Source organism: Ictalurus punctatus, chromosome 4, assembly GCF_001660625.3.
Source record: "Ictalurus punctatus breed USDA103 chromosome 4, Coco_2.0, whole genome shotgun sequence".
In the NCBI taxonomy this organism is placed as follows: Eukaryota; Metazoa; Chordata; class Actinopteri; order Siluriformes; family Ictaluridae; genus Ictalurus; species Ictalurus punctatus.
Genome location: NC_071284.1, coordinates 32,700,064 through 32,723,797, shown reverse-complemented (window position 1 = coordinate 32,723,797; position 23,734 = coordinate 32,700,064). Strand labels below are relative to the sequence as shown.

Genomic DNA, 23,734 nt, shown 5'->3' with positions numbered 1-23,734 from the left:
TGCTGAGCTGAGGAGGATTGGGCAGCCCTTGTACACTGCATGGGGGATCAGCTGCTCTAACCTGAGTGAATAGAAACCATGTGTGCAAGAAACTCATTCTCATTTCTCCAAAAACAACTGTGACCTCTAGGTTTTTATATAAGCCTTTTTAGGTCCCAATTCACTAGATACTAAAAGTGGGCTTTACTTATGCATATGGATTACCTCATTACTTTGCATTCTACACAACACCCACTGAAACGCCACATCATATCAGTGTAATTTCTGTACTAAAAATAGTATGAAAAATAACCTCTGACCAGCAGTGGTCCTGTGATGGTGCTTTTTCAGTTGATGGAGGGAGTATAGTATGGTTGACATTTTGCATAATCACAGGCAATAAATAAAAAAGATCAGTGAATATATATATTGTTCGTGGGTCCAGATTCTCTCCCAGGAATACTGGACTTAAGGCAAAAATATGCCTGATTGGAATGTCATCGATTAGGAGGCGCCATGTGCACATAGACTCACACACACACACACACACACACACACACACACACACACACACACACACACACACACATATATTTAAAGCAATTTAGTATAGCTAATACACCTACCTGCTAATATTTTGGGCTGTGAATTGTTCTTTATACAGTTGTGTGTACACAGAAATAACTGTGAAGAAATATTTTATTTGCCTTTTCTCTGGTTTATTACAGGTTACATTTACAATAAAATGGTGCAAAGTCAGATTTTGGGGCATATCCATATTTTTGGACAAGGTAAAGTTGCTGAATTTGAAAAAATATATAACATTGCATTCTGCCAGTTTTGTACACAGTAATGTTAAACCACAAGGTTAGAAAACCAGCCCCTTATCCTGCATGGGTACAGCTACTTTTGATGATGATAGGACTTGTTACACCACGGCCAGCAGAGGGCACTGCGGCATGGCTTCTGACTGGTCACGTGACTCTTTTGTTTTCGTTTGCTTCCTGCTTGGACATTGACTTAAGTCTGAGCATGTCTCTGATTTTCCCCAGGTGTCCATGTTTTGGTTTGATTATGTTGACTACTTAAACCCCTCGGTGATTGCGCAGTATTATTTGGTTTACGTTTGTCATGTCGAGGAAGTAGGACGGTAGGTGCTAACGTGTAGCATGCTAGCGGTCGTAGCTAGATGTCCAGAGTTTGTATAGTCAGTAGAGACCGCGCTCCCTGTGTTTGTTTGTCTGCTAATTAATAAAGACTTTGACCTGCACCTGCATCCGCCTCCAGTCCCGTTTCGTAACAGGACTTTGACTGTGTACAAACATGCATTATTTAAAGAAAAAAATTTTTTTGTGGGGGGAATTCTGAAAAGCTATGTGAAAACCTCTGGGTTACACATGTAATCCTGTTCCATGAGAAGGGAATGAGACAATGGGTTAGCTGAACGCTGTGGGAAGCGCCCTCGTGTGTGAGACCGGTATCTGAAGCTTGTGCAACATCATGCCTATTTATAGGCCTGCCGTGATCAGGTGACGTGGCAATTAACCACGTTGCGTGATATATAAACGATACCTGAATCGCGCTGTCAGCCTCTAATATCTGAAGCGAAGACGCAATTCACAGGCATGCCCCAGTATGACAAAGCTACGCAACGTCTCATCTCCTTCTCAGGGAACAGGGTTACATGCAACCCAGACGTTCATTTCAAAGGGAACTTTGACGTTGCCTTAACTGAACTCTGTGGGAACGAGAATATCCACTCCCTCATACTGAGGGTACAACCTACACAAAAATATCTGAGCCCGAGGGTCACTGCAAGACACTCTAGCCCAGGCCGGAATGCATATCCAGTCTGTAAAATCAAATGAATGTGTGTGTAGACCACCCCGGCACAGCACACATATCCTGGAAGGATACCCCTTTGAGGAGGCGACCCCCCTAGTGGAATGAGCCCTTATGCCCATAGGCATAGCGAGACCACGTGCCTCATAAGCGATAGAGATTGCTTCCACTATCCCATTAGAGATGCGCTGCTTTAACACAGCATCACCTCTTCTGCCTCCTCCCAAGCCGCCCAGCAGCTGCTCTGACTTATGCTACTGGCTGGAGCGGTGGATGTAAGTACAGAGAGACCTTACTGTACACAATTGGTGCAATTTCTCTTGTTCCGGTATGAGGAACGGAGGAGGGCAGAAAGCCTACAACACTACTGGCTGGGCAGCAGATGTAGGCACTTTAGGAATATAATCCGGCCTAGGATACAGGAAGGCCTTGGCTAACCCAGGGGCAAAGTCAAGGCAGGAAGAAGCAATAGAGAGCTTGTAGCTCTTCTTCTGGCTTGAGAGATGTCAGGGCCAGCAGAAGAGCTACCTTTAGAGTCAGAAGCCTCTCAGAAGCTGACTGCAAGGGCTCAAATACGGCACCTGACAGACCTTCCAGGACAACAGAAAGGTCCCAGGAAAGTATGCGTGGTCTGCAGATGTGCCTCAGCTGCCTGATATTATGCATAACCCTCAAAGTTAGAGGATCTTGCCCCACAGAGGCTACATTAATAGGTACATGGCTGGCCGAAATGGTGGCCACATAGACCCTGATTGTAGGAGGAGCCAACTCTGCTGAGAATTATCCTTGTAAGAACTCCAGGACTGTAGCTATTGCGCAGTTCGCTGGGTTTAGCTGACATTCCTCACACCACAAAAAAAAGTTGCCACTTGAGCGCATACAATTTCATCGTGGATGGCGTTCTAGCATTCTACATGGTCTCTACAACCTCTACAACTCAGTGAGACCAGAATAGGTCCGGCTGAGGGTGATGAAGCAGCCCTCCGGATTGAGACAGTAGATCCCTGCGGATGGGAATCTCCCAAGGAGTGCTGTCTAGCATATAGTCTCTGAGAACCATATTCGAGCTGACCAATAAAGTGCTACTAGCAACATATGTAGACTGTCTTGGTGAACTCTCACTAGAACTTGTGGGAGCAGAGCGATCAGCGGAAAAGCATATCGATGTGACCTCATCCACATGTGCACTTTGGCGTCCAGACCTAATGGTGCTGGAGTGAGAGGGAACCACAGTGAGCAGTGTGTTGTGTACTCGGAGGCGAACACATCCACTTTTGCTTGGCCAAACCTCTGCCATATGGACTCCACCACTTGTGGATGGAGCCACCAACCCCTGGGCCTCAGCCCCTGGCTTGACCGTATGTTTGCCCCCACATCTAAGTTGCCCAGACTGTACATTGCAGTCACTGACAACAAATTTCCCTCTGCCCAGAGAAGAATTAGTTGTGCCTGCCTGAACAGGGACGCAAACATAATCCTCCCTGGTGGTCGATATATGAGACCACCGCTGTGTTGTCTATCACCACATGATGACCTCTCAATTCAGGAAGAAAGAATTTCAGTGCTAGAAATATGGGATGCATTTCTAGGCAATTTATATGCCACTCCAGATGAGGGCCGCTCCAGTGACCACGCCCCAGCCCATGAGAGAGGTGTCTGTCATTACTATCTTGCTATAAGGAAACACACCTAGAGTGTGACTGAAGGCTAAAACCGGGGACACTTTCAAATTTTCAGAGAATGTAGGCATCCCCGTGTGACACTGATTACTCTCAGAGGTTGAAGACAAAACCCCCAACTTTTCAACTGTGGGACAATTCTCTGTCCACTGTTCACTACAGATAACATAAGTAAAGAAATTTTCAGCAAAAATATACTCACGCTATTTCAGTTGAGTCTTCATTCAGGTTTCAAGAAAATACCACACAGAATCAGTGAGTGAGGAAAAGCAAAGGTCCAATTTTATTTAGCCCAAACACATGAGATCCAAACCGTTTGAGATATCCCAAAGAGTGATCTGACTAGCCTGCAGCGGGGCTCCCCTTTTATACAATCGTCCTATGAGCCTCCGCCCCTTGTTCTATTTCCAAATACCAGTATGTTTAGCTATTCTTGCCTCCCGTTCCCTTTATGTCCATATTTGAACAGGTTCTGACAACCCTTATATTACATCAACACTCTTTTTCAGCAACCCTTATAATCGTGTTTTATTCATTTCCTTAACCCCTTAGGTTCCTATTTCAGTCTTTTCCCAATCCCCTTAAATTCGACCTGGCCCAGTTTGGGTTTTTTAAAACCGTACTTCCCATTTTGCTCATCACTTGGCTTCCAGCCGTTGGACAAAGAGGGTCTCTGTTGCTGCACCTTTGGATATCTTTCATTATTTTTCGAACATGGGTGAGTGTTTTAGATTCATTTTACTCATACATTTTGTCCCTTGCCTTGTGTGAATGTATGTTTCCATAGTCCTATAGATAGCTCCCTGCTCTTGCCTCATTCCCTTCCCTTTTCTGGTGGTCCATTTGCTACTTAATGCTGCATGTTATTTTGGCCACTGGTGACCAGGTGCACATGGTGAATGCCCTTCTTTTCATGCCTTTTTATGTCTCTTGGTATGCAGCTCGCAACGCAGGACTTGGTTTCCTATTTGCTGCTCTAGAGGGACTGGAGGGCTTTGATCTCAACACTAGATGCCAGCTGTCTCACTTATTTGTGGACCTCGCTCTTTTGGTTGACGTCTTGCGCACCCCTTCTACATCATCCACTTTCCCTCCTCCTCTATGATATCGGCTAAGCCCAGCTGCTACCCTTGTTGACGCCTCTACTCAGATGGGTCCTGTCGTCAATACGCCTTCTCCTTTTTCTGCTGATGACTACGAGGCAGTGGATTCCCCCAGTACTGACTATTCTGACAATCCGCTGAGCCCTATTCCCTCACCGGGGCACACTCCTTACCATCCGTCTTTTTCTCCCTCCTACTCTCCTACCAGCCCCTCTTATTCTTCTACTAGTCTCCCTTATTCCCAATAAAAGTGGTGTAAGACTACTACCCTCCGTGTCCTGTGTTTTTTTTCTTTCAATATACTAAATTATTTACAACACAACCAAGTCTGAAATGGTTTCCTGTGCAATAGGCCCAATGGTATGACATTGGCTGCTGCTGCCATAAGCTCCAACAGTCTCTCGTAGAGACTGGAGGTGATACCAAGATCCAGCTTTATCTTGCTCAATGTTGATAGGATTGACCCTAAGCATGTTGAGGATAGAAATGCCCTCATCATAGTAGAATCCTTATAATCCTAATATTGTGTTCTGTGTTTCCCTGATCAAAGTGAGCATAGAAGATGTTGAGCTCTTCAGGGAGGGAGGCATCATTGATTGAGGGGCGAGTGTTGATCTGTTTGTAGTCTGTGAGTGTTTGGATTCCCTGCCACATATGTCGAGTTGTCCTCAATTTATTCTCTGATTGAGCTGTAGGCTTCCTGGTCTCCAGACCTGAAAGCAGCATCTCATACCTTCAGTTAGATGCAGATTTATTTGTTCATCCATGGCTTCAGATTAGTGAAAGTTTTAATTAATTTACATGTAGTGACTGTGTCAACACATGTTGATGTGCTCCAGAACAGAGTTTATGCAGATCCCTCTGCTCCCTCTAGCCAGGGGTGGGCAAAGCTTATCAGGAAACGACCGGTGTGGGTGCAGGTTTTCATTCCAACCAAGCAGGAGGCAAACCTGATTCCACCTGTCTAATCAGTTCATCTTGGCTAATAGATTCAGGTGTGGCTTCTGCTTGGTTGGAATGAAAACCTGCACCCACACCGGCCCTTTCCGGATAATTGCCCACCCCTGCTCTAGCCACACTTTTATAGTTTTTACTGAGGGCTTCACATATTTGATAATGGTGGTGTATTTTGCCCGAGAGGGGGAGGGTAAAGGATTTCCATGCTTTAGAATATGCTTAAGTAATATTGGTGTATACACCAATATTATTGCCGTTGAGCCAGGTTTCCATAAAAATCATCACATTTCTACAACATTTCAACAACAGCCCAACTCCACTACCAGGCCGACAGGGTGGCCTCCCCAGACCAGCTCCAGCCAGAGGCTGATAGGACAGCCTCCACAGCCCAGCTCCAGCCATAGGCTGACTGGGTGGCCTCCACATCTGCCACAGGGGCAGTAGTGGCTTAGTGGTTAAGGCTTTGTTTTACTGATCAGAAGGTTCAAGCCCCAGCACTTCCAGGCTCTGGGGTACTGATCGGAGGGTCGGGCGCTCAAGCCCTGGTGCTGCCAAGCTGCCACTGTTGGGCCTTGACCAAGTCCCTTAACTGTTTCTGCTCCAAGCGTGCAAAAAACATGGCTATCATGGCTGACCCTGTGCTTTGACCAACTTTCTGGCATGATGGGGTATATATATATGTGACCAATAAAGACCCATTATCATTATCTCCAGAGCTCCAGCCAGGACCCATGAGGTGGTCTCTCCTGCAGAGTTCCAGCTGGAGGCCAATGTGGCGACCTCAACTCCAGGGCTCCAGTCAGAGACCCACGAGGTGGTCCACCCTGCAGATTCCCTTTTTCATAACAGCATACGATAATTTCCATTCTGGATGAATTGGACTGTAAAGGTTAGGTGGACTATTGTACTACCCACATACACCTGCCAGGTCACTCCTTTGTAGGCGCATGTGACAAGGTGTCAGCCAGCACACTGTCAGTGGCTTTAATATTTTTGATTATTAAATTATAAAGCTGTAAGAAAAGGACCCAGCTCATCAGTTGTTGACTTTGCACTCTGTAATGAATGAAGACATTTCTTCATTATTTGTTATGATCAGAGTAAATGACCACTGGGGCCACTCCCCCCACATAAACATAAAAATGTTGAAGGGCTCAGATGAACAAAAGTGCTTCTTTCTCAATAACAGAATAATTTAGCTGGTAAGAGTCAAAGTCCTGTGAAAAATAGCTGACTGGATGTTCAATACCATCCTGATGAGTTTGAATAAGAATGGCTCCTGCTCCCACTTGGCTTGCATCAACCTGAATTTTAGATGGTTGACCAATCTGTGGTGCTGCTAAAACAGGTGTGGCAGACAACAGTAATTTCATGTTTTCAAAGGCTTGTCGACAACTTGGGGACCACTCAAATTTAACCCAAGATTTTCAAAAAGTTAGTTAATGGACAGACCACTGATGAAAAATTTTGGCAAAAACTGCAGTAGTAGCCAGCCATTCCAATAAACCTCGTCAGCTCCATCTTAATGCATGGAGTAGGAAAACTTTTTTTTGCAAGCAACTTGCATGCAAAGAGTACACCCTACCCTAGCAGACCTCCTTCCCGAAGTATGTAACAGTGGCTGTTGCAAAATCACATTTAGACAAATTCAGTCAATCCAGCTTCCAGCATATGTTGAAACAAAGCTCAAACATGGATCACATGCTGATCCTGGCTGTTACTATAAACAATGGCAGCTAAATAAACTGCACACCCTTCCAAACCAGACACTATGCAATTCATCAACCTTTGGAAGGTTGCAAGCCAAAACTCATAACAGAGTAAGAATGTAAGCCGGAGGGAGTTATAAAAACGGTTATTTTATGGGTACGAGATGTTAACCGCACCTGCCAATAAATCTTCAATAGATCAAATTTGATAACATACTTCTCTGTGCTCACTTGATCCATACAATACTTCACCCTAGGAAGAGGACGGTCATCAGCTTTTGTGATTTTATTAAGATTTTGGTAATCCATATACAGTATCTCACAAAGGTGAGTACACCCCTCACATTTTTGTAAATATTTGATTATATCTTTTCATGTGAGAACACTGAAGAAATGACACTTTGCTATAATGTAAAGTAGTGAGTGTACAGCCTGTATAACAATGTAAATTTGCTGTCCCCTCAAAATAACTCAACACACAGCCATTAATGTCTAAACCGCTGGCAACAAAATTGAGTACACCCCTAAGTGAAAATGTCCAAATTGGGCCCAATAAGCCATTTTCCCTCCCCGGTGTCATCTGACTTGTTAGTGTTACAAGGTCTCAGGTGTGAATGGGGAGCAGGTGTATTAAATTTGGTGTCATCGCTCTCACACTCCCTCATACTGGTCACTGGAAGTTCAACATGACACCTCATGGCTAAGAACTCTCTGAGGATCTGAAAAAAAATAATTGTTTCTCCACATAAAGATGGCCTAGGCTATAAGAAGATTGCCAAGACCCTGACACTGAGCTGCAGCACGGTGGCCAAGACCATACAGCGGTTTAACAGGACAGGTTCCACTCAGAACAGGCCTCGCCATGGTCGACCAAAGAAGTTGAGTGCACGTGTTCAGCGTCATATCCAGAGGTTGTGGTTGGGAAATAGACGTATGAGTGCTGCCAGTATTGCTGCAGAGGTTGAAGGGGTCGGGGGTCAGCCTGTCAGTGCTCAGACCATACGCCGCACTCTGCATCAAATTGATCTGTATGGCTGTCATCCCAGAAGGAAACCTCTTCTAAAGATGATGAACAAGCAAGCCTGTAAACAGTTTGCTGAAGACAAGCAGACTAAGGACATGGTTTACTGGAACCATGTCCTGTGGTCTGATGAGACCAAGATAAACTTTTTTGGTTCAGATGGTGTCAAGTGTTTGTGGCAGCAACCAGGTGAGGAGTACAAAGACAAGTGTGTCTTGCCTACAATCAAGCATGGTGGTGGGAGTGCCATGGTCTGGGGCTGCATGAGTGCTGCCGGCACTGGGGAGCTACAGTTCATTGAGGGAACCATGAATGCCAACATGTACTGTGACATACTGAAGCAGAGCATGATCCACTCCCTTCGGAGACTGGGCCGCAGGGCAGTATTCCAGCATGATAACAACTACTGCCTTGCTAAAGAAGCTGAGGGTGAAGTTGAAGGACTGGCCAAGCATGTCTCCAGACCTAAACAATATTGAGCATCTGTGGGGTATCCTCAAATGGAAAGTGGAGGAGCACAAGATCTCTAACATCAACCAGCTCCGTGATGTCGTCATGGAGGAGTGGAAGAGGACTCTAGTGGCAACCTGTGAAGCTCTGGTGAACTCCATTCTCAAGAGTGTTAAGGCAGTGCTGTAAAATAATGGTGGACACACAAAATATTGACACTTTGGGCCAAATTTGGACATTTTCACTTAGGGGTGTACTCACTTTTGTTGCCAGCGGTTTAGACATTAATGGCTGTGTGTTGAGTTATTTTGAGGGGACAGCAAATTTACACTGTTACAAAAGCTGTACACTCACTACTTTACATTGTAGCAAAGTGTCATTTCTTCCGTGTTGTCACATGAAAATACAAAAATGTGAGAGATGTTCTCACTTTTGTGAGATACTGTATATCAGGGATCATAATAAGGCACATGATTTGTTAATGTTTTATATAATCAGCATATGGAATATGCAAAATCTATCCAGTTTTGTGTACAATTATGAGCTATTCATTCATAATGCAAATGTTTCTAATCACCAAACCAGATGTTGTGCAAATTTTTCACAATACATTGACAATAAAATTGAATAAATGACAAATAATGAGTCTTTCTGTAGAATGTTACAACAATGAAGAGTATTGTACATGCTAAATGTTTAGTGATGACATGCCCAGTTGTGGGATCACGTGCAATTAAATCAATTATGCAGAGAATCCATGTTTTGATGTTGTCTACAAGTTGTTAAGGTTGTCTATAAGTCCCATATCTGCTTCTGAGGAACCACATGGAAAAAATTAAACTTAAAAACATTTAATTAAATCTTACGAAAATCATGTTTCCATATTTCCATATTTCTCTTTTATTTGCCCATACAGTACAATATCCTTTTTCAGTTGACCAAGAATACCAAAAGGCCAAGCTGGAAAGCAATATTTCTTTTGTTCCTCAGTGAGCCTGGCATGCAGTCATAACAGTAAAAAAAGCTTATTTTCTGTACAGCGTACTGAGTACCTGAAAGATGGCACTGACAGAACACTAGCCACACATAAGGGAAAGTGAATCCTGCAATAACAATAACAATGTGTTCTCATGTGTTTATAGTGTTGGTTTGTGAAATGATATGATATGCAGGCCAGGTCAAACATTTTTTATCTGACTCCTGCAGTTTGTTCATAGTAATCTTCTGGTCCTCAGCCCAGATTAGATCATAGTAGCTGATAATGATCACTTGTGGCAGTTTTGCAAGTTTATTTCTTACAGGATAATCGACTTGGGCTGACAAAAACGCAGTTTCACAATTTTACATCATTTTTTTAAGGAACTAATTATACATTTGTTTTAGGCAATGTATCATTGTGAAATGTTTAGCTTTACCTTACACTCTCAGAGCAGGATATGTGACAAGACCAATTCCACATTTTGTATGTAAACTATTGTACGTATGTAATAATTAAACATTTTTTGAATGGGCAATCAATGGAGAATTTAATACAAATGTATAGAAAGATAAATGGTGCTGTAAATAAATTCAAAAGATAAAGCATTATTTTAACTTTATTTGTTGTATTAACTGAATAATAGGTCTCTATGACGATTTGTTTAAAAGTCTTTTAGCTAAACTAAAACATATATTAAACAGTGCAAAACTACTGACTATTTAGCTAGCTAAATCATTTACCCATCATTTGCTTTTTAGTATTCTTCTCTGGTTTCAGGATGATTATATAACACTTTGGGAGAAATATGCAGAATAGTAAACCAAAGCTTGAGGCTAAAATGGCAAATATCTCCACAGCTACAGTAAATTTTCCAGGAGAGCTGACATAAGCTGGAATAAAAGTGATCCAAACTGCACAGAATATGAGCATACTAAATGTGATGAATTTTGCTTCATTGAAATTGTCAGGTAGCTTTCGAGCCAGAAAAGCCAAAATAAAACATAAAAAGGCCAAAAATCCTATATAACCCAGCACAGCCCAGAAACCTATAGCTGAACCTAAACTACATTCTAATATAATCTTTTCCTTGTAGTAATTCATATTTTTGTAAGGAAAAGGAGGAGAAACGTTTAGCCAAATCACACAAATAATGACCTGTACAAGAGTGAAGGCAAGTACACTGAGTCTCTGCTGTAGAGGCCCAAACCATTTCATGACATTAGTGCCAGGAAGTGTAGCCCTGAAGGCCATTAACACCACTACCGTTTTCCCAAGAACACAGGAGATGCAGAGGACGAAGATGATCCCAAACGCTGTATGGCGAAGCATACAGGACCAATTAGATGGCCATCCAATAAAAGTAATTGAACAGAGAAAACACAGAGTAAGAGAGAAGAGTAACAGAAAGCTCAGTTCAGAATTATTTGCTCTAACAATTGGTGTGTCCTTGTGTTTAAAGAAAATTACAGTAACGATGATGGTGAAAGATACTCCTAACAAAGAAAATGATACAAGAATGATTCCCATTCTTTCCTGAAATGACAGGAATTCCACCAGCTTTAAGACACATGTATCCTTCTTGTCATTAGACCACAGTTCAGGAGGGCACTTGATACAAGTTATAGAATCTAAAGAAGAGAAAATGAATGTCAATTTGTCTATTAAATTCATTCAAGATTGTAATGTGCATTTTGCATTGTAATTTTTTGATTCCTCTGGGCATAATTAAAAACACTATTCATTATACCTGTTATATTACTTATTTCCCCCTCTGCGCATGGTATACAGTCAAAGCAGCAGATTGCCCTTCCTTTCTGCACAGCCTTCCTGGTGCCCGGGGGACAGCTCGGACTACACACAGAGACTGGCACCTGCAAACCATTACATTTTGCATATATTTATTAAGTATTTTCAGAAAACCATTATTTATTGTGTATATGTAATAATAATATACAGTATATATAAACATACAATACAAAATCTGTATTAACATATTCTGTTGGTATAGATGTTGTTGTTTACCTTGTTTAGGGCCCAGGATATATTGATGTTGTTAAATGACAGCTGTTGGTGTGTTTGCAGAGAGGCATCATAGAAGCCCACTTTAACAATCAATGTTTTACCATCTTTATCTTGCTGCCAGTTCAGCACATCATACCTCGCTGCCGGGTCTCCATTCTCATCAAAGAATACATCCTCTCCTGCTTTAGTGGTGAAATGGATTTTCTTCAACTCATTCACTATCTAAAGGAAGCATTGCATACTCTTCAGTTATGAATATAAGTATGAATATAAGTGTGAATATGTTTTTCATGAGTCTATTTTGTTACACTTACCTTCCACGGTTGCTGGTTATCTGCAAGGTTTGTACACACATCAGCACCTTGTCCACTGTCCCTCTTTGAACATCCATAACTGCTATGCAGGGCATAAGCCACAGCATACACAGCCTTATAAACATTATTTGCAATTCGTAAGTCTGAAACATCTGTATAAAGGTTTTGAACTTGAGTGAGACTTTCATTGCTCTTGCACAGTTGTTTCATCTCAACATTTTCTTGTGTTGAAAGTTTACACTGAAATACTGTCTCCCACAACTCTTTGTAAATAGGTATATCAGAAGCTGGATTAAGCTTGGTCAGAAATTCCCCAAGGCCAGTGATTTCAGCTTTTGGGATAGCAAAACCCAAAGACCCTTTTAGAACATGCTGCCATTGAACATTGGCTGGGTTTAAATCAGAAATCCAGGACTCACTTCCAATCCATTGAAACCCAGTCATGTTCTGTAAGGCCAATTCCTTTAAAAGAACCCCCATGTCAGAATATGCAACAAAAGCTACAATAACTTTGGAGGTTGAAGCCTTGATAATCTCAACTATGTTCAGAATTTTTTCTCTGGAGTCTGTCTTATAAAATGTCTTGGAATACTCAACACAGATTCCCTCTTTTTTCGCTGCATTGATGAATTCATTTATACCATTCATACCATAATCATTAGTACTGCATAGGGCCCCTACCCAGGTCCACCCAAAATATTTGACCAGCTTTGCCAACGCTCTGCTCTGGAAATAATCACTGGGAACAGTTCTGAAGAAAGATGGATATTTTCTTCTGTCACTTAAGCATGCACATGATGCAGCGTGACTGACCTGTAATAGAGTTATCTGGTTAACATATAAACTATAGATAATAACACTTGGTTTTATGTCCTTTTCATTTTCTGAGAATAACAACAGCCTATATAACATGTAACGCAAATGTATATATTTCAGGGAAATGCATTTTTATACTTTGATATCAGAAGACAGGTGATTTACCACAGGTATGTGTAAAGGTCCCACTGTAGCAGATATGGCAATAGTGGGGGTAGATGATGATTCTCCTATGATTGCTTGAACTGTTTCAGTTTTAGAGCAGGACACTGAAGTTTTATTTTTTTCACCATTTACTAAGGACAATGAGGCTCTTGTGGTCATTTCAACTGTCGCACAGGCAGCATAGATTTTATAACCTAAACTGATCCCAGGAAGAATATCGGTTCTGTTGTTGATTTCCTCAATGGCAAATACCATTGTTTGTATATTTTTCATTTCTCTGAGATTCAAACTGTAGGAAAAAAATATTCAAATCACAATCAATTTCAGAAAGAATCTTGAACATTTTATGATGTAAATAATTTAGGAAAATGTTCATGACATAACCTACTTTATATAGAAATTTCCCTTTGGACCCTCACCTTGTGCATTCTCCTTTCTGGGGTCCTGATGTGAATGTTTGTCCTGGCTGGTTCCATTTGCTGTGGATGGAAAAGATCCCACCAATCAGTACATCCCCATCTTTGCTGAGTTGAGGAGGATTGGGCAGCCCTTGTACACTGCATGGGGGATCAGCTGCTCTAACCTGAGTGAATAGAAACCATGTGTGCAAGAAACTCATTCTCATTTCTCCAAAAATAACTGTGACCTCTAGGTTTTTATATAAGCCTTTTTAGGTCCCAATTCACTAGATACTAAAAGTGGGCTTTACTTATGCATATGGATTACCTCATTACTTTGCATTCTACACAACAACCACTGAAATGCCACATCATATCAGTGTAATTTCTGTACTAAAAATAGTATGAAAAATAACCTCTGACAAACATTGGTCCTGTGATGGTGCTTTCTTAGTTGATGGTGGGAGTGTTGGATGGTTGACAAATTGTGCATAGTCACAGGCAATAAATAAAAAATGATCAGCGAATATATATTGTTTATGGGTCCAGAGTCTATTCCAGGAATACTGGACTTAAAGTAAAAATATGCCTGATTGGAATGCCATGCCTTAGAGGGCGCCATGTGCGCGTGCGCGCACACGCACACACATACACACATACAGTAGCAAGAAAAATTATGTGAACCGTTTTGAATTTCATGGTTTTCTGCATAAATTTGTCATAAAATGTGATCTGATCATCATCTAAGTCAAGGGTATTGACAAATATAATGTGCCTAAATTAATAACACAAAATAAATTCTGATCCCTCATGTCTTTATTGAACACATTCATTCAGCATTCAAAATGGTAGTGGAAAAAGTAAGTGAACCCTTAGAATTAATAACCAGTTGACCCCTTTGGCAGCAATAACCTCAACCAGGCGCTTCCTGTAGCTGTGGATTAGACCTGCACATCGTTCCGGAGGAATTTTAGCCCGTTCTTCCTGGCAGAACTGCTTTAGCTTTGTCATATTATTCGGACATCTCATGTGTATGGCTCTCTTCAAGTCATTCCATAGCATCTCCATTGGGTTGATGTCTGGGCTCCTGACTTGGCCACTCCAAAATGCGGACTTTGTTTTTCTGAAGCCATTCTGTTGTGGACTTGCTCTGGTGTTTTGGGTCGTTGTCCTTTTGCATCACCCATCTTCTACACAGTTTCAGCAGACATTCTCACATTATCCTGAAGAATTGTCTGATATACTTGGGAATTCATCTTCCCCTCAATGATTCTAGGCTGGCCAGGCCCTGATGCAGCAAAGCAGGCCCAAATCATGATGTTTCCTCCATCATACTTTACGGTTGGGATGATGTTTTCATGATGATATGCCGTGCCCTTTCTACGCCAGATGTAGTGTTGTGTGGTTTAACCAAATAGTTCAGTCTTAGTTTCATCAGTCCACAAAACATTTTGCCCATACCGCTGTGGAGTGTCACTGTGCTCTTTTGCAAACTTCAGGTGTGCAGCAATGTTCTTTTCATTAAGCAGTTGCTTTCTTCGTGGTGTCGTGCCGTAGATACGCTGCTTGTGCAATGTTTTACGTATCGTAGACTCATGAACAGAGATGTTAGCCAGTTCCAATGATGCCTTCAAATCTCTGGCTGTCATTCGGGGTTGTTTCTTTACCTCATTGATGAGTCTTCGTTGTGCTCTTGGTGTCATTTTGACTGGGCACCCACTTCTTGATAGAGTAACAACAGTCCCAAAGTGTCTCCATTTGTAGAATGTTTGCTTAACTGTAGACTGATGAACTTCTAAAGTCTTTGAAATCTCCTTGTAATCCTTGCCAACTTTATGTAAATCAACAATTCTTGATCGTAGATCCTCTGAAAGCTCTTTTTGGCGAGGCATGGCTCACATAAGCGTGTGCTTCTTGTGCAGTGCAAACTCCAAAATTTTGAGGGGTTTTTATCAGTCAAAGTAACTGTAGTCCACACCTCCAAACTCATTTTCTTATCGAGACTCCAGGTGTGCTAAAACCTGACTCCAATTAGCTTTTTTGTGGTCATTAACTCAAGGGTTCACATACTTTTTCCACAAGCACTATGAGGTTTTTTTTTGGTGGTTCTCAATAAAGACATGAAAGATCAGATTTTTCTGTGTTATTATTTTAGACACATTATATTTGTCAATACCCTTGACTTAGATGAAGATCAGATCACATTTTATGACAAATTTTTTCAGAAAACCATGAAATTCCAAAAGGTTCACATATTTTTTCTTGCCACTGTATATCTAAAGCAATTTAGTATAGCCAATACACCTACCTGCTAATATTTTGGGCTGTGAATTGTTCTTTTTACAGTTGTGTGTACATACAGAAATAACTGTGAAGAAATATTGAATTTGAAAAAATATACAACATTGCATTCTGCCAGTTTTGTACACAGTAATGTTAAACCACAAGGTTAGAAAACCAGCCCCTTATCCTGCATGGGTACAGCTACTTTTGGTTATGATAGGACTTTGACAGTGCACTCACAAATGTGATGTATGTAGTGTGTGGTTTGACATGTCTTCTATTTCACAGATTATGAAAAAGAGTGGCCCAAGCAGAGCCTCTTTATGGCTTAAGATGAGAACAAACATGACATAAAGAAAAAAGAACACTTTTGGGGTTGGAGGGATTCTGACAAGATATGTGAAAACCTCTGGGTTACACATGTAATCCTGTTCCATGAGAAGGGAATGAGACATTGCGTTAGCTGAACACTGTGAGAAGCACCCTTGTGCATGACTGGTATCTGAAGCTTGTGTAACATCATGCCTATTTATAGGCCTGCCATGATCAGGTGACATGCCAATTAAGCACGTTGTGTGATATATAAATGATACCTGTGAATCACGCTGTCAGCCTCTAATATCTGAAGCAAAGACGCAATTCACAAGCATGCCCCAGTATGACAAAGCTACACAGCGTCTCATGTCCTTCTCAGGGAACAGACGTTCCATTTCAAAGGGAACTTCACGTTGCCTTAACTGAACTCTGTGGGAAAGAGAATACCCACTCCCTCATACTGAGGGTACGGCCTGTACAAAAAGATCCGAGCCCGAGGGTCACTACAAGACACTCGAGCCCAGGCCGGAATGTAGGTCCAGACTGTAAAATCGATTGAATGCGTGCGGCATAGTCCATCCGGCCACAGCACACACATCCTGTAAGGATACCCCTTTGGACAAAGCTTTTGAGGAGGCGACCCCCCTGTTGGAATAGGAATACAATACATTGGAATACAACGTGAGCTTTTCATTCATAATGCAAATGTTTCTAATCACCAAACCAGATGTTGTGCAAATTTTTCACAATACATTGACAATAAAATTGAATAAATGACAATTAATGAGTCTTTCTGTAGAATGTTACTATGTAGTGTATTGTATATGCTAAATGATGACATGCCCAGTTGTGGGAATACTGTACGTGCATTTAAATCTATTATGCAGAGAATCCATGTTTTGATGTTGTCTACAAGTTGTTAAGGTTGTCTATAAGTCCCATATCTGCTTCTGAGGAACCACATGGAAAAAAATAAACATAAAAACGTTTAATTAAATCTTAAGAAAATCATGTTTCTATATTTACATATTTCTCTTTTATTTGCTCATACAGTACAATATACTTTTTCAATTGACCAAGGATACCAAAAGGCCAAGCTGGAAAGCAATATTTCTTTTGCAAGTTTATTTCTTGCAGGCTAATCAACTTGGGCTGACGAAAGCACAGTTTCACAATTTTACATCATTTTTTTTTTAAGGAACTAATTATACATTTGTTTTAGGCATTGTATCATTGTGAAATGTTTAGCTTTACCTAACACTCTCAGAGTAGGATATGTGACAAGACCAATTTCACATTTTGTATGTAAATGATTGTAAGTATGTAATAATTAAACATTTTTTTGAATGGGCAATCATTGGAGAATTTAATACAAACGTATAGAAAGATAAATGGTGCTGCAAATAAATTCAAAAGATAAAGAATTATTTTAACTTTATTTTTTGTATAAATTGAATAATAGGTTTCTATGATGATTTGTTTAAAAGTCTTTTATCTAAACTAAAACATATATTAAACAGTGCAAAACTACTGACTATTTAGCTAGCTAAATCATTTACCCATCATTTGCTTTTTAGTATTCTTCTCTGGTTTCAGGATGATTATATAACACTTTGGGAGAAATATGCAGAATAGTAAACCAAAGCTTGATGCTAAAATGGCAAATATCTCCACAGCTACAGTAAATTTTCCAGGAGAGCTGACATAAGCTGGAATAAAGGTGATCCAAACTGCACAGAATATGAGCATACTAAATGTGATGAATTTTGCTTCATTGAAATTGTCAGGTAGCTTTCGAGCCAGAAAAGCCAAAATAAAACATAAAAAGGCCAAAAATCCTATATAACCCAGCACAGCCCAGAATCCTATAGCTGAACCTAAACTACATTCTAATATAATCTTTTCCTTGTAGTAATTCATATTTTTGTAAGGAAAAGGAGGAGAAACGTTTAGCCAAATCACACAAATAATGACCTGTACAAGAGTGAAGGCAAGTACACTGAGTCTCTGCTGTAGAGGCCCAAACCATTTCATGACATTAGTGCCAGGAAGTGTAGCCCTGAAGGCCATTAACACCACTACCGTTTTCCCAAGAACACAGGAGATGCAGAGGACGAAGATGATCCCAAACGCTGTATGGCGAAGCATACAGGACCAATCAGATGGCCATCCAATAAAAGTAAGTGAACAGAGAAAACACAGAGTAAGAGAGAAGAGTAACAGAAAGCTCAGTTCAGAATTATTTGCTCTAACAATTGGTGTGTCCTTGTGTTTAAAGAAAATTACAGTAACGATGATGGTGAAAGATACTCCTAACAAAGAAAATGATACAAGAATGATTCCCATTCTTTCCTGAAATGACAGGAATTCCACCAGCTTTAAGACACATGTATCCTTCTTGTCATTAGACCACAGTTCAGGAGGGCACTTGATACAAGTTATAGAATCTAAAGAAGAGAAAATGAATGTCAATTTGTCTATTAAATTCATTCAAGATTATAACGTGCATTTTGCATTGTAATTTTTTGATTCCTCTGTGCATTATTAAAAACACCATTCATTATACCTGTTATGTTACTTATTTCCCCCTCTGCACATGGTATACAGTCAAAGCAGCAGATTGCCCTTCCTTTCTGCACAGCCTTCCTGGTGCCCGGGGGACAGCTCGGACTACACACAGAGACTGGCACCTGCAAACCATTACATATTGCATATATTTAATAAGTATTTTCAGAAAACCATTATTTATTGTGTATATGTAATAATAATATACGGTATATATAAACATACAATACAAAATCTGTATGAACATATTCTGTTGGTATAGATGTTGTTGTTTACCTTGTTCTGGGCCCAGGATATATTGATGTTGTTAAATGATAGCTGACGGTGTGTTTGCAGAGAGGCATCATAGAAGCCCACTTTAACAATCAATGTTTTACCATCTTTGCCTTGCTGCCAGTTCAGCACATCATACCTCGCTGCCGGGTCTCCATTCTCATCAAAGAATACATCCTCTCCTGCTGTAGTGGAGAAATGGATTTTCTTCAACTCACTCACTATCTAAAGGAAGCATTGCATACTCTTCAGTTATTAATATAAGTATGAATATAAGTGTGAATATGTTTTTCATGAGTCTATTTTGTTACACTTACCTTCCACGGTCGCTGGTTATCTGCAAGGTTTGTACACACATCAGCACCTTGTCCACTGTCCCTCTTTGAACATCCATAACTGCTATGCAGGGCATAAGCCACAGCATACACAGCCTTATAAACATTATTTGCAAGTCGTAAGTCTGAAACATCTGTATAAAGGTTTTGAACTTGAGTGAGACTTTCATTGCTCTTGCATAATTGTTTCATCTCAACATTTTCTTGTGTTGAAAGTTTACACTGAAATATTGTCTCCCACAACTCTTTGTAAATAGGTATATCAGAAGCTGGATTAAGCTTAGTCAGAAATTCCCCAAGGCCAGTGATTTCAGCTTTTGGGATAGCAAAACCCAAAGACCCTTTTAGAACATGCTGCCAGTGAACATTGGCTGGGTTTAAATCAGAAATCCAAGACTCACTTCCAATCCACTGAAACCCTGTCATGTTCTGTAATGCCAATTCCTTTAAAAGAACCCCCATGTCAGAATATGCAACAAAAGCTACAATAACTTTGGAGGTTGAAGCCTTGATAATCTCAACTATGTTCAGAATTTTTTCTCTGGGGTCTGTCTTATAAAATGTCTTGGAATACTCAACACAGATCCCCTCTTTTTTCGCTGCATTGATGAATTCATTTATACCATTCATACCATAATCATTAGTACTGCATAGGGCCCCTACCCATGTCCATCCAAAATATTTGACCAGTTTTGCCAAAGCTCTGCTCTGGAAATAATCACTGGGAACAGTTCTGAAGAAAGATGGATATTTTTTTCTGTCACTTAAGCATGCACATGATGCAGAGTGACTGACCTGTAATAGAGTTATATGGTTAACATATAAACTATAGATAATAACACTTGGTTTTATGTCCTTTTCATTTTCTGAGAATAACAACAGCCTACGTAACATGTAATGCAAATGTATATATTTCAGGGAAATGCATTTTTATACTTTGATATCAGAAGACAGGTGATTTACCACAGGTATGTGTAAAGGTCCCACTGTAGCAGATATGGCAATAGTGGGGGTAGATGATGATTCTCCTATGATTGCTTGAACTGTTTCAGTTTTAGAGCAGGACACTGAAGTTTTATTTTTTTCACCATTTACTAAGGACAACGAGGCTCTTGTGGTCATTTCAACTGTCGCACAGGCATCATAGATTTTATAACCTAAACTGATCCCAGGAAGAATATCGGTTCTGTTGTTGATTTCCTCAATGGCAAATACCATTGTTTGTATATTTTTCATTTCTCTGAGATTCAAACTGCAGGAAAAAAATATTTAAATCATAATCAATTTCAGAAAGAATTTTGAACATTTTATGTTGTAAATAATTTAGGAAAATGTTCATGACATAACCTACTTTATATAGAAATTTCCCTATTGACCCTCACCTTGTGCATTCTCCTTTCTGGGGTCCTGATGTGAATGTTTGTCCTGGCTGGTTCCATTTGTTGTGGATGGAAAAGATCCCACCAATCAGTACATCCCCATCTTTGCTGAGTTGAGGAGGATTGGGCAGCCCTTGTACACTGCATGGGGGATCAGCTGCTCTAACCTGAGTGAATAGAAACCATGTGTGCAAGAAACTCATTCTCATTTCTCCAAAAACAACTGTGACCTCTAGGTTTTTATATAAGCCTTTTTAGGTCCCAATTCACTAGATACTAAAAGTGGGCTTTACTTATGCATATGGATTACCTCATTACTTTGCATTCTACACAACACCCACTGAAACGCCACATCATATCAGTGTAATTTCTGTACTAAAAATAGCATGAAAAATAACCTCTGACAAGCATTGGTCCTGTGATTGTTCTTTATCAGTTGATGGTGGGAGTGTAGGATGGTTGACAAATTGTGCATAGTCACAGGCAATAAATAAAAAATTATCAGTGAATATATATTGTTTGTGGGTACAGATTCTATCCCAGGAATACTGGACTTAAGGTAAAAATATGCCCGATTGGAATGCCATCCCTTAGAGGGCGCCATGTGCGCGTGCGCACGCGCACACACACACACACACACATACACACATACAGTAGCAAGAAAAATTATGTGAACCGTTTTGAATTTCATGGTTTTCTGCATAAATTTGTCATAAAATGTGATCTGATCTTCATCTAAGTCAAGGGTATTGACAAATATAATGTGCCTAAATTAATAACACAAAATAAATTCTGATCCCTCATGTCTTTATTGAACACATTCATTCAGCATTCAAAATGGTAGTGGAAAAAGTAAGTGAACCCTTAGAATTAATAACCAGTTGACCCCTTTGGCAGCAATAACCTCAACCAGGCGCTTCCTGTAGCTGTGGATTAGACCTGCACATCGTTCCGGAGGAATTTTAGCCCGTTCTTCCTGGCAGAACTGCTTTAGCTTTGTCATATTATTCGGACATCTCATGTGTATGGCTCTCTTCAAGTCATTCCATAGCATCTCCATTGGGTTGATGTCTGGGCTCCTGACTTGGCCACTCCAAAATGCGGACTTTGTTTTTCTGAAGCCATTCTGTTGTGGACTTGCTCTGGTGTTTTGGGTCGTTGTCCTTTTGCATCACCCATCTTCTACACAGTTTCAGCAGACATTCTCACATTATCCTGAAGAATTGTCTGATATACTTGGGAATTCATCTTCCCCTCAATGATTCTAGGCTGGCCAGGCCCTGATGCAGCAAAGCAGGCCCAAATCATGATGTTTCCTCCATCATACTTTACGGTTGGGATGATGTTTTCATGATGATATGCCGTGCCCTTTCTACGCCAGATGTAGTGTTGTGTGGTTTAACCAAATAGTTCAGTCTTAGTTTCATCAGTCCACAAAACATTTTGCCCATACCGCTGTGGAGTGTCACTGTGCTCTTTTGCAAACTTCAGGTGTGCAGCAATGTTCTTTTCATTAAGCAGTTGCTTTCTTCGTGGTGTCGTGCCGTAGATACGCTGCTTGTGCAATGTTTTACGTATCGTAGACTCATGAACAGAGATGTTAGCCAGTTCCAATGATGCCTTCAAATCTCTGGCTGTCATTCGGGGTTGTTTCTTTACCTCATTGATGAGTCTTCGTTGTGCTCTTGGTGTCATTTTGACTGGGCACCCACTTCTTGATAGAGTAACAACAGTCCCAAAGTGTCTCCATTTGTAGAATGTTTGCTTAACTGTAGACTGATGAACTTCTAAAGTCTTTGAAATCTCCTTGTAATCCTTGCCAACTTTATGTAAATCAACAATTCTTGATCGTAGATCCTCTGAAAGCTCTTTTTGGCGAGGCATGGCTCACATAAGCGTGTGCTTCTTGTGCAGTGCAAACTCCAAAATTTTGAGGGGTTTTTATCAGTCAAAGTAACTGTAGTCCACACCTCCAAACTCATTTTCTTATCGAGACTCCAGGTGTGCTAAAACCTGACTCCAATTAGCTTTTTTGTGGTCATTAACTCAAGGGTTCACATACTTTTTCCACAAGCACTATGAGGTTTTTTTTGGTGGTTCTCAATAAAGACATGAAAGATCAGATTTTTCTGTGTTATTATTTTAGACACATTATATTTGTCAATACCCTTGACTTAGATGAAGATCAGATCACATTTTATGACAAATTTTTTCAGAAAACCATGAAATTCCAAAAGGTTCACATATTTTTTCTTGCCACTGTATATCTAAAGCAATTTAGTATAGCCAATACACCTACCTGCTAATATTTTGGGCTGTGAATTGTTCTTTTTACAGTTGTGTGTACATACAGAAATAACTGTGAAGAAATATTGAATTTGAAAAAATATACAACATTGCATTCTGCCAGTTTTGTACACAGTAATGTTAAACCACAAGGTTAGAAAACCAGCCCCTTATCCTGCATGGGTACAGCTACTTTTGGTTATGATAGGACTTTGACAGTGCACTCACAAATGTGATGTATGTAGTGTGTGGTTTGACATGTCTTCTATTTCACAGATTATGAAAAAGAGTGGCCCAAGCAGAGCCTCTTTATGGCTTAAGATGAGAACAAACATGACATAAAGAAAAAAGAACACTTTTGGGGTTGGAGGGATTCTGACAAGATATGTGAAAACCTCTGGGTTACACATGTAATCCTGTTCCATGAGAAGGGAATGAGACATTGCGTTAGCTGAACACTGTGAGAAGCACCCTTGTGCATGACTGGTATCTGAAGCTTGTGTAACATCATGCCTATTTATAGGCCTGCCATGATCAGGTGACATGCCAATTAAGCACGTTGTGTGATATATAAATGATACCTGTGAATCACGCTGTCAGCCTCTAATATCTGAAGCAAAGACGCAATTCACAAGCATGCCCCAGTATGACAAAGCTACACAGCGTCTCATGTCCTTCTCAGGGAACAGACGTTCCATTTCAAAGGGAACTTCACGTTGCCTTAACTGAACTCTGTGGGAAAGAGAATACCCACTCCCTCATACTGAGGGTACGGCCTGTACAAAAAGATCCGAGCCAGAGGGTCACTACAAGACACTCGAGCCCAGGCCGGAATGTAGGTCCAGACTGTAAAATCGATTGAAT

The 23,734-nt window shown here is 40.6% G+C and overlaps 1 protein-coding gene and 1 pseudogene across 1 annotated transcript; both read right to left on the bottom strand.

The window, feature by feature from the left end:
• Positions 1-10,442: 10,442 nt before the first annotated feature.
• On the bottom strand, positions 10,443-13,324 carry LOC124627852 (extracellular calcium-sensing receptor-like; annotated as a pseudogene).
• A 5,315-nt stretch (positions 13,325-18,639) lies between these two features.
• On the bottom strand, positions 18,640-20,787 carry LOC108264134 (extracellular calcium-sensing receptor). The gene is made up of 5 exons (XM_053678329.1): positions 20,588-20,787; positions 20,169-20,457; positions 19,188-20,000; positions 18,874-19,077; positions 18,640-18,702 (listed from the first exon to the last, which is right to left on the bottom strand). The coding sequence occupies exons 1-5, from the start codon at positions 20,785-20,787 to the stop codon at positions 18,640-18,642; spliced, it is 1,569 nt and encodes a 522-aa protein (XP_053534304.1).
• Between the last annotated feature and the right edge of the window lie 2,947 nt (positions 20,788-23,734).